Genomic DNA, 15,428 nt, shown 5'->3' with positions numbered 1-15,428 from the left:
GCAGTCCAGCTTCTGCCTCTCTGTGTTCTGCACTCAGCATGAGGCTCCCACTTCATTGCTGTCATTTGGCAGCTGTCATGGATTTGATGGGAGGTGATACCTTCATAATAGATCTGTTAGCTCGTTCAGTTTAATCTGATTAAACTCTCCCAGACACCTGCTTAGGTAAGGTAGATGGGATGAGTCCGAGTCGGAAAGATTAGGAGATTTCTGCATGATCATGAAAGGGTTGGAGGCAGAGGAAGGAATTTGAGTGGCATCACCTCTAAGTTGCACATAAACCGTGAATTGGGGCCCAGGCTGTGGGAGGGGAAGAATGGCTGAAATAACCTCATCCCATCACTCCCTATCCCCACTTCTTGGACAGCTCTTCACCTTTTGGTACCGCAGCAAGAGAGTGGGAAGGAAGGGGTAGACAGGTTCGCCTACCCTCCAGAGTCAGTCCTTGTGCAATGGAAATTGCTTTATAATAATAATAATGAACAAAGTTAGGAGTTCTTGTGTGTCTCCCTGGGGACTCGTGTCACCCAGCTTGTTACAGTCGTTTCTTTCCTAATAGAAGAAACTGGTTGTAGGCGTCATTCTGCCGTGGTGTGTGGGAGGGAAATCTTGGGGAACAGATGGTTCTTGGAGAACAGACTCCAGTGACTAAGACCGACTCTCAAAAAAGAATTAATCTATCAAGCTGATTTGCTGATGAATAGAAATAGGAAAAATAACCATAATATAAACACAAAAATGAACGATGAAGCAAGGCTGCCTGTTGTATGCTTGACAGTGATATTTCTCTCTGGTAGAGAAATTGCTTTTTAATAGCTCTCTTATAGAAGGAATTCTCTAAGCTGTTTCTTTTTCAAATACTAATGTGTTTGTCATGGAGAACAAGAGGGCAGAAAACCAGGCACTCAAAACTCAGAATGAAAAGAAAAATTCTGCACTAGGAGAAATTTCGCAGCTACACATTCGTGTCTGTCTACTTGAAGGTGGAAACCATTAAGAATATCTGATGGAGGACCCACCAATAGGTACAGTTGGAAAGGACAAATTCTTCACTTAAGCTCGTTTCAGTCCACTAGTGTTGATAAAACCACACTTATCCCTTAAAGGTCTTGGTTTAATTGTTGGCGCTGATTATGAGTTTAATGACCAATACAGAACAGCTTCTGAGTGGGTGAATTAAAGTCTCTCCCCATGAAACAGGTTTTCCCCTGCAAAAGAAGTACTCAGGACTGTGGGCGATTGCTCAGTCTTGAGTCATCTCTTAAGAGCCCCTTGTCAGCCATTTGATACGTTGATGCTGCATTTTCAGGGTGTTTAACAATCCCACCAGCTGGGAGTTAGCATCTCACTTTTACCAGAGTGACAGCTGAAAATGGTTCAGTGAAGTGGCCCTGTCTTACATGGCAGTATTTTTTCAGAACTCCTTTGATTGCTGTATTGATTGAAATGCAATTTTAGGTCTGTTAGGCCTGCAGACCCAGCACAGCTCAAGGGAGATTATTTAAAAGTCTGTATCTACACCAACTTTCCAGTTTAGGGCTGACTGCAATGTAGTAGGGAATTCCCAACCCTGTGTGTTAACCAGTAGTCCAGGATACTCTGCTGCTAGTAAAAATGTAGAAGACAAGGCAGGGTTTCACTTGGGTTTAATAGAGGCAGTGCTAAGCAGTCTGAGACGGAAATTCTCCTTCCCTTTGGCATTACAGTAAAAACGTCCATTTTTAAAATAAATGACTGCACATGCTCTGGACTGTTCTTAGCTGCCATAAGTGATATTAAACTGCAGGGCCAAGGGCTGTCCAATACAAAACATCCTGCAGTAATGTTTCAAAACTGGATTCTCTCCTGGTAAAATCTTACCAAGACTGGCAAGGTCTTTTGAGCAACATGCAAGGAAATGCAGATTTCCATGGCTACAACCCTAAATGTAGATTAGCATTCCTTTGGAATCAGGCTTTAATTTTGGAGATGATCTCCTGAATTGCTGTTTCTATAGTGGCACATCACTGATCTTCATATGCCATAGGACACAGATGGCTCCAGCATTGTCAGTATTGTGTATTAGTTGTTATTTCTCTTGGTTCAGAGAGTGATGATCAGACATGATTATATAAATTGAGCCTTTTCAGGAGATGCTTTTAGGTATGTGGGAGGGAAGGAAACACAGTGTTTTGGAGAGTCATCTCTTCCAGTGTAAAAGGGAAGAAGATATTCTTGGGTTAGTACATTTTTACTCTCTCTGAATTAGACAAAATTGAAATGCTCTGAGTGATGAATTGGGCAAATGATGGGGAGATAATAGCTGTGCTATTATCCCCAGAGAGAAGATGCCAAAACTGAATGCCTTTCATTTAAAAGGGGTGACTTGCCATAAAATGTTCAACATAAGGAAAATTGCAGGGACTAGGATTTTCCTTGTCCTTTCCTCATAGTTCTGCTAACCTGGTGAGCTAAAACCTTGTCGCTGTAACGAGTCTGAAAGCAGCATATCTGTGGAGTTAGAGGGATCTGTGTGTGTGAGATATTTGGCCATTAACTGGGATACTGCTGGAGAATGCAAGACACTGGGTCACCAGTGGGGCAGGTGCACTTCAGAGCTCATTTTCTGCAGCTGTAGCACAGCAGTATTTCTCCTTTCCTGCTCAGGCACTTCATACAGCTGCTTAGGGAATCCTTAATTGTGGGTGGTATGAAGGATCCCAAAGATTCAGTGATATGGCAACACCTAAAAAAGGTTCTGCAAAAGCAAGGTGGAGGACCAGAGGAGTACGAGAGTTCCCCCATCACGATTTTGACTTCAGAAGATCTGTTCATGCTGTCGTGGTTCCCTCAGGCTGACAGAACAGTTCCAGGCTCTCAGATCAAAATACACCAGTGGGCTTGTCATTTTCCTGTACAAGTGTGAGAAGCAGAAGTGTCATGAGCTGAGCACAGAAAACCAGAGAACACCGAGATTAGTGTTTTCTCATTCTGTTACAAGTCCTTTGGAACTACAGGTGTCATTTGGTGGGAGGATGGAGACAGAGTGGTTGGGTGTGAGGCTGAGCATCCATCTGGAGGTGGGTTGAAGGCTGTCCCTGTTGATTGAGGGATTGAGCTGGTCTTTCAAGCTGGTAAGCCCAAGCAGGTAGCCATAGGTTACCTTACAAACATGACTTTCCCCTTCAGGATCCAGGCTTGAGAAATAACTGAATTAAGAAATTATGATGACTTTAAATTAAGCAATACACTGCTTAGAGACTAAGAAGGCAATTAAATAACCAATCTAAAAGCACACAGAACTATAAAGCTACTAATTATCATTATAATTATTACGAATCACATCCAACTTCTGTTGAATTATAACTCTATCTCCCTTCCCACTTTAGGTCTATTCTCCCCCTTTTTCCACTGTCTCACACAAAGTCTTTTCAGATGAAGACATGATGGAAGCTCCAGCAGGTTTTCCAATAGGGGTCCTTTCGAGATCACTGTGGAATTGGATTCATCACCATCTGTAGGTGTCCACACTCCTACTGACAAAAAAACCCCTGTTGTCTTTTATTCTATACCTGATTTTATATCTTCCTGTTTTCTGGTTTGAATGTTTGGTTTTTGGACCACCCTTGCACCTCACTTTCTCTATCCAAATCTCTCTCAAATAAACAGTCTGTCCCCAGTTACCTTTTTTCCTAATTGGTTCCATTTCTGCTGCACTCATATTTGAGTGTGGTGGATTGTTTCAGTGCTGTTACTCAGGCAATCTTGATTTGTGTAGTTTTACTTAAATGGTTGCCTGGCTACAGGTGATTGTAGGAAGACTTTGCACCACAAAACTCCCCTACCAGCATCCAGTTCATGCTAGCATCATATTGTTTACCATGTTCACTTACTACGACAAATAATTTTATTTTAGTCTTGACTCTTCTTCCCAGTCCTAATTAAGCACAAGCAGTTTCTTTTGTTGTGCATAGTCTGCATAACACAGCACCAGAGTAACCCATTTTTCACACTCTGCTATTGTGCTCATGCGTCTCTGCTGTCCTTGAGCTGTTTTAATCGCTTTCCTCATTCCCAGGAGAAGCATTTCTTGGTGCTCCATCAGGACCTCCTGAATACACCTTATCACACCATGGTCGTTGTGCTGTATGCCCTGGAGATCCCAACTTTATGACCAAATAATTTGGGGCAGATCTTTAAGTATTAGCTTGGATTTTTTCCCCAGGGAATCTGGGAAACCGATGGGCTGCCTCTACTGACTGTAGCAGGACAGGTGGAGAAAAGAGTTGTGCTTCCCTCAGTTAAATATATGGTGAGGATGTGCAGTGTAGCCTCATGCAAGTAGTATTTGCAGAACGTTGTGTATTTCTTATTTGTGAAACCACTGTGTGGGTTGAGAGGTGCATTTCAGTACCTCAGGCTGGTTGGTTGGGGTATGTTCTGTTCGTTTCTCCTCCACTCCTTCTGCCAGGGTTTTTTCACCAGTAGATTAAAGCATTAAAGGAATTTATAACCTCGTGGGACCACGGCCAAGGACACAGGCTCATTACTGGTAATCCCTGCTCAGACAGATGGGGAGGCTTTTGTGTACAAACAACTTTTTGTTGTTCATAGAATCATAGAATGCTCTGAGTTGGAAAGGGCCCACAAGGATCATCAGTCAAATCCATCTCCTGGCCCTGCACAGTTTAACCTGGCTGGGAACGCTGCTCATTCTGATGACACACAGGGAAGTGATTTGTTAGACCTGAAACATAATTAGCCCAAGTGCTCACTTTTCTGCCTTGTATGGGCTGGGTAGCCCATAAAATTAATGGGTGCAGTCTAGAGCTGGAAGCTAAAGGCAGGACATGCAGTGAATGTGAATTCCAGTTCAGTTTACATGGATTATCCTCTGGTCTCTCTTGGAAACAGTATGAGTTGAAAATATACTTGCAGAGAAAAGTAACTTTTCTCTTGAAGCTGTATTGAAAACTGCATGTCAGTATGAAAGATGTTTTGAGCCACAAATCCTGTGCTCAGAAAGTTTTAACATTCTGGCTTTCACTGGAAGAATTAATAGAGTGCCAGAGATGGTAAGTGAGGCTTGTTGATTACCCTTCAGCAGTGTCTGAGATGCCAGAGCAAGCTAAAACCTGAGCCTGGCTTAAGGACACTTGATATGGCTCTCTTGATTCTGTTTAAAGTGTGTGTTTATTTCTTTCTGTACTAAAATATCTAGGTTTCTCTGTTGTTAAAGAAAACAAGAAGAAGCACAGACAAACTCGTACCTGCCTGCAAACAAAACTCATCTTTCCCTGCCTTAAAGAGGAGCAGTCTTGCAGGGAGCATGAGACATCATCTGACTTGTCTTTTACCATCAGGCCTGTCAGAACATTCTAGTGGGGTGCAACTGCAATGGCAGGAGAGGGAGAAACATTTCAGAGGGTGTAACTGAGCCATCTGTGGCAACGCTCTGATCTTTGTACCGGCAAGTGAGCGGCATCTGCTCCTGGCAGACGTGTTACTATCACAGGCTGCCGGGAAATGGCCCTCCTGACAACAGGTATCCTTGTTGGGAAACAACACAACACCTCCTGCTCGATGGCACTGAGCAAGTTGAAAAGGGAGTCTGCGTGCCAAAAGGCTGCTACAGGCTTCCCGGGGCAAATCTGCCTTTTCCTTACGCTCAGATAACTTGACAAAGTTTAGTGGAATTGGTTTTATATATATATGTATTTGTTTGTTTGTTTTTACCCATGCCAGGAAGAGGTGAATTTTAAGAACGTTCATTTTGGGCAGAAGCAATTGAGCTGAGCACTGATTAAAAGAAGTCCATATTTTGAATAACATGCAAAGAGGTTGGATTCAGAGAGAAGGTTTGAGTTGTGATTCCAGAGGGGGCTTCTGCAACCATATCCAAAAGGTTTCTATGGATTCTTCTGAGAACAGGCCATAATCAGAGGCATTGCTTACAGTTTGTCTCCAGTAACAGGGGTACTTGCAGAGCCAGACTGTGCTGTAAGTAGCTGACACTATTTGGACAGATGGTTCTATCTTCTTAAAGAAGTTTTAATTTCCCTAAGCTGAAGGCTCCTTGGATGGAAATCAAGGATTACTTGTAACTCGCTACTTCCTTGCTTGCTTGGAATAGTGACACTACAGAAAATCGGTTTATAGTGGTTAAGACATCCTTTCTTGGATGTTTTCTTAGAATATCAACCCTTTTCTTCTTCACTGGATTGGTCTCTTGTTCTCAAGGGCCCTCACTTTTAGTAGTGTCCGTGCTCTTCCTATCAGTCTTCTAAATGGCATTAGCTTCTGATAATCTCCCAGGAATTTTCCCGTTTGTTTACTCACTGTGTGTGCTGCCTGTAGCCTTACTGTGGGAATATGATCCTAGCTAAATGACAGCAAGGAAAAAAAGACAGGTATTTAACAGGCTGGGGTACCCTGGCTTAGAGCTTTTCTTTTTAGCACCACTCAAAAAATTACGTTGTCATGATGAGGATGACAAAAATTTATGTGACATCACATAAGAAGGCCAAAGTATTTGTAATAGATGTGAGCACAAAAGAAAAATGCTGAAATGAAAAATTCTCCTAGGTAAATCATGAAATCATGGAATGGTTTAGGTTGGAAGGGGCCTTAAAGCTCAGTCAGTTCCAACCCCCTGCCATGGGCAGGGACACCTTCCACTATCCCAGGTTGCTCAGAGCCACATCCAGTGGGTATGGAAAAGCAGATAAAGATCCCATATCTGGATAATTTTATACTTCCTGACTTTTCCAAGTCCATACAGTGATTCTCAAGGCAAGTGGTAATCAATTCTGCGTGGCAGAACTGAGGAAGCGGACCAGGATCTGACTATGCATGTGACTGCTGACATCCTTTGGCTATTGACTCCTATTGACCTCATTGGGGCATAGTTATGGGAGGAGAAAGAAAACAGTCCTGGAAAACGTGTGGGAAGGAATGTTTTCAGTAATTCCTGTAGGAAGAGCTTCAAGTGTAACCATTCTCCTTCCCTGCACTGACATCCTTCCCCATCCAACGCTGATGCCAATCTCAGAGTTCACCCAGGGCGCCAAGAACATCTGTGAGAAACCTCAGAAAGCTCCATGTCCTATCCATGACTTGTCCACCCACCTATGAGATGGCACTAGAGACCAGGGAAGGCTTTTCCATGTCTCTCAAGTCCCTCATACTCCTGTCTGCAGCATCTGAGTCAGAAAGTGTTCCAGATTCACTGCCGTGTAATTCAGGTATTCTTGCTAGAAAACAGCAGGCTTGGTCAGCAACCAATTCTCAAGGAAATTGGCTATTCAAAACCACATCCCAAATAGCTGGCTATACATCTTAGGCTTACCTGACCTGTATTGAAACTTTCTGCTTTCTCTCTTTGTTTCTGTAGTCTTCATCTTTAAATAATCAGCTGTTTTGTTTACTAGATGTTGGTGGTGGGTACTGTATTTCCACTACATTAGCTCTTCTCAGGGGAAAGTAATAGCTCTGGATTGAAGCATAAGCCATTTGTTTCTCTGTAATGAGGAACGCTCTGCTGCCTGCTTTCCAACTGATGAGATGAATTATGTTTTATTTGCCTTGAGAAGAACTGTTCTTAAAAGCAATTTTCTGAAGAGGAAATGAGGCAGAGAGTGCAAAAGGGTGGGGGGGAAAAAAAAAAAAGGCTCTATCCCAATTAAAGCTTCCTGACCTGCATTTTCACACATTTCTTGACTGATTAATCCTAGTGTTTATTGCCAGAAATCTACCAGGCTGAAGATTAATTGCAGGCTAATTACTTTATGTCAAGAAGCTGCACAATTATATCTCAAATTTGCTACAATGGCAATTCTAAAATGGTTGTGGCACCTTCCTTCCTTAAATGTATTGGAAGGTTTTATCACTGGCAAACACAAATCTGATAAGCCCTTTCAGCAGGACTAAACTGCAGACAATAGGTAGTTTTTTAAGAGTTGTTTTCATCATTTTGGTACCTTCAGTAGTGTAAATTTGTGATGCTCACTTGTGTATTTATGATGCTGTCATTGAAATCACTGAGGGATGGGTGTACACCCCAGGGTGTTATTTTGTGTATTTTTTATATATAAGCTGTTCCCCTGCATTTCTACACCAATTCTCTGTTCAGAAAGGGGATTTCAAATACCCTGGGTTTCAAATTACTCCACACAGCTACTGGACACCTTTTTCTTGAAAGAAATTCTTGCCACAGTATTTTACCCCTTGGCCTATGCCTTTCTTAGGATAAATTATATATGTCCTTTACAGGAGCAATTCTTGCTTACATTCCCCTGAATTATGCTAAGTAATCCCTTCCATTTCTCTACCTGACAGGTGGAAGCTTTATACTCTTTATTTTTTTTAAATTGAACTCTTAGCTTTAAGAGTTCATCATATATGAGTTCCATTTTGTGGGAATTCTCTGGATTTTCCAGATAAAAGGTTTTCATACAGTAACGCCTTAAAATGTTCTTACTGTAATGTAAATTACCAATCCTCCTAGAGAAGCCTGATTTCCTGGCACCTGTTAAACACATCTGAGGAAAAAAATGTTGCCTTTCTTGGCCACACTTACCAACTTGATGTTTTCTGGGTCAGTCACCAGGCCCTGATGCGGTAGAGGGAGATCCATGAGTGCTGTCCAAAAAAGAAAGGACTACCCAGGACTTTGAATGGCTTTTACAAGACCAAACTCGTGCAGTTTCCTTTTTTGAAGTGGACTTAGGCACTCTGCTTTTCATTAGCTTGTGTTTGCTTCACTGAAAATGCCTCCTGAGGAAGATGAGAAGCCTTTGGCATTTTGCACTGTTCAGTGGTTCCTTTATTTTTCAGCTGTGCTGTTCCATGGATGTGCAATTTGCCCTTTCTTTGAGGTTTTTGTATCTTTGTGGCATGGAAAAAATCTCTTACTGGAGGATTGGTAGGCAGAAACCTCTCTGAATTATTACATGCTTTAAGGCAAGAGCATGGAACACCAAGAGCTGCAGATGTCCTTTGGAAAGCGAGGTCACAGCCTAAGTGGGCAGGAATAGGGAAAGTGCCCATCAAACACACTCAGCTGTAATGTTGGGACAAATTCCAGATGTCCTGTTTGCACTTTTTTGACAATGTAAAGTGAAAACACAGAGATGGCATTATTGTTAGAAATGGGAATTGCCTCATTGTAAAATGAGAAATAAGGAATTCTCCCCTCTGCTGAGGGGTAGCACAGCCCACGCTGAACTTGCATCCTGTTTTGAGGTTAAAAATGAGAATAGCAGATACTAGATTAATTTGTTGGTTTGTGCAAGGCTGCAGTGCTGCCCCTGCAATGCATTAAGATCAGTGCTCAAAAAGACACTGTAATTTTGTGGCAATTCCTGTATCCCTTCAGAAGTACTGTAGACCTGGCCAGTATTTTCCTGTAATTCCAACAGTACATCAGGCCAGTCCACTGACTGTATTTTGTATTGGCAGATGGCTGCTGAAAAGAAAAGACAGAACAATCCTTAGTCCTCACACGGTTATTGGGGATTTGTTATTTACGCTCTGGGTGAGTTCATCAGAATTTAGAGGTGCAATTACAGTTTACCTTCAGACTAAGCATCATCTTTAGGTTAAGTACTCCGTGAACTGTAGGAAGCAGTATAAAATAAGCTGCATTTGTTTTGCCTTTAAATCTCCCCTCATTTCCCCGTAAAGCACTGACAAGTCTGAAACCTTTCAGCTCCCATAAAAGAAGCAGCAGACTTTGATTAAACAGCTGCTCCCGCTATCTGATTTAATGGTGGCACCGTACTGAATGTTCCCGCGGTGCAGGTTTCCAAAGCAGTGTGCTGACTTGTGAGCTTGCATTTAGAAATTGCCTTCATCCTTCGGAGGAATGCAGTGAATCACTGGAGGGGGTGAAAAGCTGCAGCAGCTGAGCAGCACGTGGTGGCAGCAGGCACAGGAGCCACAGGGATATTATCTGCAGTGGGAATGTCAGGAGGAGATGGAGGAAGAATTTAGCTGTCCAGGGCTGGCACTGCAGGAATGCTACTCTTATTTTACATGCCGTGACTGAAATGGAGAAAGGGCTGATTCATTCTTTCTCTGCCTTTGCATTATTGATGCCAAACAAGCAGAAAATAGCTCTCTTTTCGTGGCGTTTTGCACTCTCTTTGCAATAGCACAAACAAATGCAAACTAATATTCCTGAGAGTCCCACGAGACAGCTTTGGTCTCACGTGGGTTCTCTGAGAAACCTTTCAGTGTCCCATCAGGGTTTGCTGGCATGTGATCTCTCATGAGATGATGCGTATTTGGAGAGCCAGTGTAGCGTCTTGGTAGAAAACAAGCTTTTTGCAGACATTAAGGCTGTTGGTGCCTGGGAATTCAGTTCCTACAGTCCTGCCAGCTCTCACCAACACCTTTCCCCATGAACAGCTTTCCTATTCCTGGCCCATCCACCTTGATGAAAGATGAGTGCAGTCAGGTGCAGCTGAGAGCAGTGAAATGGCTTTATCTTGTCTTAACTTGGACTAAAGTTTCAGGTTTATGAAGGATGTGCAGCTGTGTGCCAGTGTAAAATAAGTCAAGTACATAGTGTGGTGCATAATTGGGAAGGCTAATGATTCTCTTATCACCTCTTTATCCCTAAGAACCTCGAGGCTTATCTAGATTTGCTTGTCAGATAAGTAGAAAGATGGTAATCCCTTAATCAAACAAAAAACCCCTGCCGTTAGAATCAATGCAATCTTTCATGTGTCTTTTAGTATGTTTAATTTATGTCACACAATTTCTGCTCATACATAAGCACCGGGACATCAAAGGTGAAAGAATCTCTAGGAAAACATGAGGCAATGGTAGTAAAAATATTTCCAAACTGGGTGTTACTGGTGAGTAATCTACAGAGTAGAGGAAACACCCCAAAAACACGGAGCTGCTGAAAAGTCCTTGCTCCTGCCCCAAGGCAGGTTCAGCTCTTCCCTTCCTTTCCTGGCACTGCCTATCTTGACAGCTCCAAAAGGTGTCCAAAGGCACCCACCCCTTGCATCCCTCAGTAATCTCTCCCAGTGTTAGGTGTTCCTTCAGCAGACTTGTTACCTTGGAAGTGTGATTATCCTTTGGAATCTAGATCATACCTCTTCAGATCGCACAGCCTTTCTATTCTCTTGATTCTTTCTGCCTTTCATGTTGTCACCCTGCTCCACCGTCGTTGTTCCCCCCCACAAAGAGGTTTTTGGTCTTAACAGTTTCAATGAATTCCGTTGAAGTTGCTCACATATAATAATGCTGGGCAGAAACATGTCTTGGAAAGAGCTATGGATTGTACTTGTAGGAAAAAAGGGTCTGGAAGATAGCTTGAGAGGCCAGCCAGCTGCACTTTAGCAAAGCTGCTGGTGGCACTCAGCAGTGGGGGTTATTGGGATGCCCCATCATTCCATCCCAAAAGCAGGTCTCCACTGGACTCCTCTGACACGAGCAAAGAGTGACAGTAGAAAAAACCAGAAGAGGAGGAGGAGCAAGAATGCCCAGTTCCCCTCCTCCCTGCAAGTGCTTTGTAGAACCATCTAGGAAATTGCTTGAGTCTAATGCTGCACAGGCTTTCCCACCCCAAACTCTGCCCTCCTGCTCTTTAGCTCCTGTTTTGGTCCTACAGGCAGTCCTCCAGATCAAATAGCAGGTGGCTGCAGGATGATGGGGACACAGAGCAATTTTGGTGGCAGTCTGAGGATGTGAGTGTTGGAGAGAAGATTCATTAATCTCTTCATAGCAATGCATTACCCCCTGTGGTTTTGGTCTGTTTCTCCTGGGAGGGGGCAAGTGAATGGACTATTTTATCATCTCACCTGTGTCCCCCCAGACAGGAATTCTCCGTTGTGCCAGTTGCATTGATTGATGTAATCAGACTGCCTGCTAATCAAAGCGATCCCAGCAGCCTAATTCCGTACCTGATCTCTCTCTGTTTGTGCTTCCAGGTCTTTGACAGGGTCCGAGAAGATTGCCCTAATTTCCACGAGAAGATTAAGCCCATTAATGCTGAACTCACCCAGCCCAAGCTGGCCATCAGTGCTGAAGACGAGGAGGAGCTTCTGACCCGGGTCAACGTTGTCTTCCACTGTGCAGCCACAGTTCGCTTTGACGAGCCCCTCAAGTACGTCCTGCTTTCTGTGTTTGCTGAGCACGATCCGGGATGCCCTGCTCAGAGCATCCCCTGCATGTCTGCAGTGCTGATTCCCCACTTCCATGCTCCTGCTCCCCGTGGTTCTGCACTGAGCATGCAGGGGGAGTGCTCTGAAAATGCCGTGTGCGTGTCAAAAGTGAACTGTCTTGGCACATTCCCAGTGGAACAGAAGGAAGAGCTACGGGATTGGGTTGTAATACAGTGAGGGAGTTAAGTACGACATAAAATTGGGGTGGGGGAAAGTGTGGTCAACAGGGAGACGTTTTGGCAGAGCTGGAGATAGCTTGAAGGAAAACTGTGTTGTGTCTCTCTCTCTAAAGCTGGTGTTAATGGCTTTTCCTTGTCGCCGAGTAGCTGGGGAGGGAGATGAGCTGTGGTTTCAGGAAACAGCCCATCACAACCTTTAAAACACCCAGCACTCCCTGTAATTAACTGTTTACAATAAGTGCTCGGTTTCTGAAGGAGTTCCCTAGGGAGTGCCTGTGCAGGGAGGCTTTTCCATTAAGAAAAACCCACAGAAATAAGCCACTGAAACAAGATTAGATGTGTAAGTGCTTCTATGCAGGTTGCACAGTTCAGCAGACCGAGGTGGATGATCTGCATTGCTAGATCTTCGTGATCCTTTTGAAAAACACTAAAGCTGTGGTAGTAGAAAACACAATTCTTAAGATCAGTCTTCGTTTGCTCATACATAGGCTAAATAGATATCCACTGTGCCCACCATAAATATTTGCTCTTTTAGAGCAACTAATTAGAGAAACACCAGAAGGGAAGCAGCTCTTGAGCCAATATGTAAGTAGCCATAAATGTTCTTAAATCAATGCACAAATGAACCCACTTTAAAAATAAATCTCAGTGGCATAAAACATCAAAGGGAAACCACATTTTTAATAAGGAGGATCGCTAGAAAGAAGTTAAAAGCTTAAAAGGTCATCAGTTTGTAGGCAGTGTGGAAATTATTTAAAGACTGATTGTATGTGATCTGTCAAAATCTCTCTAACAGAACAGGGAAAATTATTATTAGAAGGCAAAATATGAGAAGTTCTTAAAATCAAATTATTTGTGCCTGAATAATAAAATATACCAGATGAGTAAAAGTTTTAGCAAGTTCAATGTGAAAGCACAATATTGCTGCTCAGTTAAGAATTTTGAGCAGCAACTTGATAAGGACACAAATAAAGTTATTTTTTTCAACATAGCAGAAGCTCAGAGATAGGAATGGAGTATGTAAAGCCAGTAGAAAAAGAAAGGGCAAAAGCATTGATTGAAGATCCTGGGAAAGCAGCAGCAGAGACACTACATGAATTATTGGCATCAACATGCAGTACATTTAGGGAATTTTCCAAATGGAATTCTTGAGGGCAGAAATCTCAGAAATTGTGTTGTGTTGAAATATTTATAGATGCTGTTTTAATAGAAATAGAAAAAAAAAAGAATGACAAAACAAATAACAAACCATCAAATAGGCTTAGATGATAATTCCCTTTAAAGGCTAAAGGAACTCTGAGCATCACAGCAGAAATCCATGCTAGGCCCATATTATGAGTGCAGTTCTGTTCACCCCTTCTCAGAAGGGATGCAATCAAACAGAAGTGTACATGGAAAAGTAACTTTTGTCTGAAGGGTAGCTCAAGTAGAAGTATTCATACTGTTAGATGAGCAGAAGGAAATAGAAATCTACAGAAAATGCCATTCTTTAATAGCACCATGTAAAAAGAAATGTATCTCTAGCTTTAGGTATTGCAATCCAAATATTGATCGTACTCTTTAGCTAATGTTTCTATTCCTTTGGACTATTTACAGTTTCTCTTCAACATAATTAAGGTATTTTAGTGTACACTGTGCTTGACAGCACAATTCCTAACACTGTAAGTCTTTGACAGATTCTACTCCTGGGCTGAGCAGATTGCATATTCCTGAGCCTTTTCCCTTCTGTGCGGGAAAAGTGTTTTTCTTCCACTACAAAGCACGTGACAGAGTCTGCTGGCTGAAATCTGTTGCAGATTGTCTCTAGGACAAGTTCTAGCTATGCTGGGTGCTGGAAGCTCAGCCGTGCTAACCAGGAGATTCTTTCTCTTATGCCTTTCAGTTCTTGTCTCCATTCCTTGGGAATTTAGGCTGGTATCTCTAATTGTGTCTTCTTTATGAATAGCTTCAAACTGAATGAGAATGGGTTTAGATTAGATATTAGGGGGATAATCCTTACTGTGAGGGTGCTGAGGCCCTGGCACAGGTTGCCCAGAGAGGCTGTGGCTGACGAGGGCCTGGAGTGACAGGACAAAGGCAATGGCTTCACACTGACAGAGAGCAGGTTTAGATTGGATACTGGGAAGAAGTTCTTCCTTGTGAGGGTGCCAAGGCCCTGGCACAGGGTGCCCAGAGAAGTTCTGGCTGATCCTTGATCCCTGGCAGTGTCCCAGGCTAGGCTGGATGTGGCTCTGAGTAACCTGGGACAGTGGAAGGTGTCCCTGCCCATGGCAGGGGGTGGAACTGGGTGATCTTTAAGGTCCCTTCCAAGCCAGGCCATTCTGTGATTCCATCAGTCTGTTTTTCTGGGCCCAAGGACTCTTTCCTGCTTTCTGAAACCATGTGTTCATCTGGTTTAGCAATGGTCCTTCCAGAGACCATTGAATGGGCACTGTAGAAACCACAGTGCCTCGGTGGCTAGAAAAACATGTTCCAGGGAGGGGTGGCAAACACATCACATGTAGAGATGACAGTGAAGCGTCACTTATGACCCTTAAAATTGAGTAAAAATATTTGAGAGACATTCAGTGTCCAGAGCAGCAAACCAGTGTTGCTCTAGCTGGTTTCACACTTGCATTTCACTCACGCTTTCTGCTCCCCCATGTCCCCTCCTCTTCCCTGACTTCCCTTCCCACGATGAGGTTTGGATAATTGTTACTCTTCCCAGTGAAACACCTTGTTTGCCCGTGTTCCCCAGGCATGCCCTGCAGCTGAACGTGATGGGCACGCAGCGGCTGCTGGAGCTGGCGCGGCAGATGCGGAACCTCGAGGCCTTCATCCACATCTCCACTGCCTATGCAAACTGCGTTCGGAAGTGCATCGAGGAGATCATCTACCCACCCCCGGCCGAGCCCCAGAAGCTCTTTGATTTAGTGGAGTAAGTAGGAACTGCATTTGCCCTTCCAGGGTTGGCTTCCCTTCGTCCTGCGGCAGACCTGGGAGCTGTTCACAGAACCGGGTGGGGTTCTCTTCTGAGTTGCTGCTACTGCTGTTTCTTTGGGGTTTTTTAAAGACTCTGGTTTCATGAGAGTCCAGTATTAAGTTCTGCAGG

The 15,428-nt window shown here is 43.4% G+C and overlaps 1 protein-coding gene across 3 annotated transcripts in view; it reads left to right on the top strand.

Annotated features, from left to right (window-relative positions):
- The window catches only part of FAR2 (fatty acyl-CoA reductase 2), a 112,885-nt gene that overhangs the window by 74,648 nt on the left and 22,809 nt on the right, over positions 1 to 15,428 (top strand). For all 3 annotated transcript variants that reach the window (XM_085048954.1, XM_085048953.1, XM_085048952.1), the window contains exons 3-4: positions 11,925 to 12,100; positions 15,075 to 15,254. In XM_085048954.1, coding sequence (XP_084905080.1) covers positions 11,925 to 12,100; positions 15,075 to 15,254 — 356 coding nt within the window. The remainder of the gene's footprint in view (positions 1 to 11,924; positions 12,101 to 15,074; positions 15,255 to 15,428) is intronic.

Source organism: Lichenostomus cassidix, chromosome 1Aa, assembly GCF_008360975.1.
Source record: "Lichenostomus cassidix isolate B80296 chromosome 1Aa, HeHo_3.0, whole genome shotgun sequence".
Lineage (NCBI taxonomy): Eukaryota > Metazoa > Chordata > Aves > Passeriformes > Meliphagidae > Lichenostomus > Lichenostomus cassidix.
Note: the sequence above shows the minus strand (reverse complement) of the source record. Positions and strands in the feature narration are given on the sequence as shown.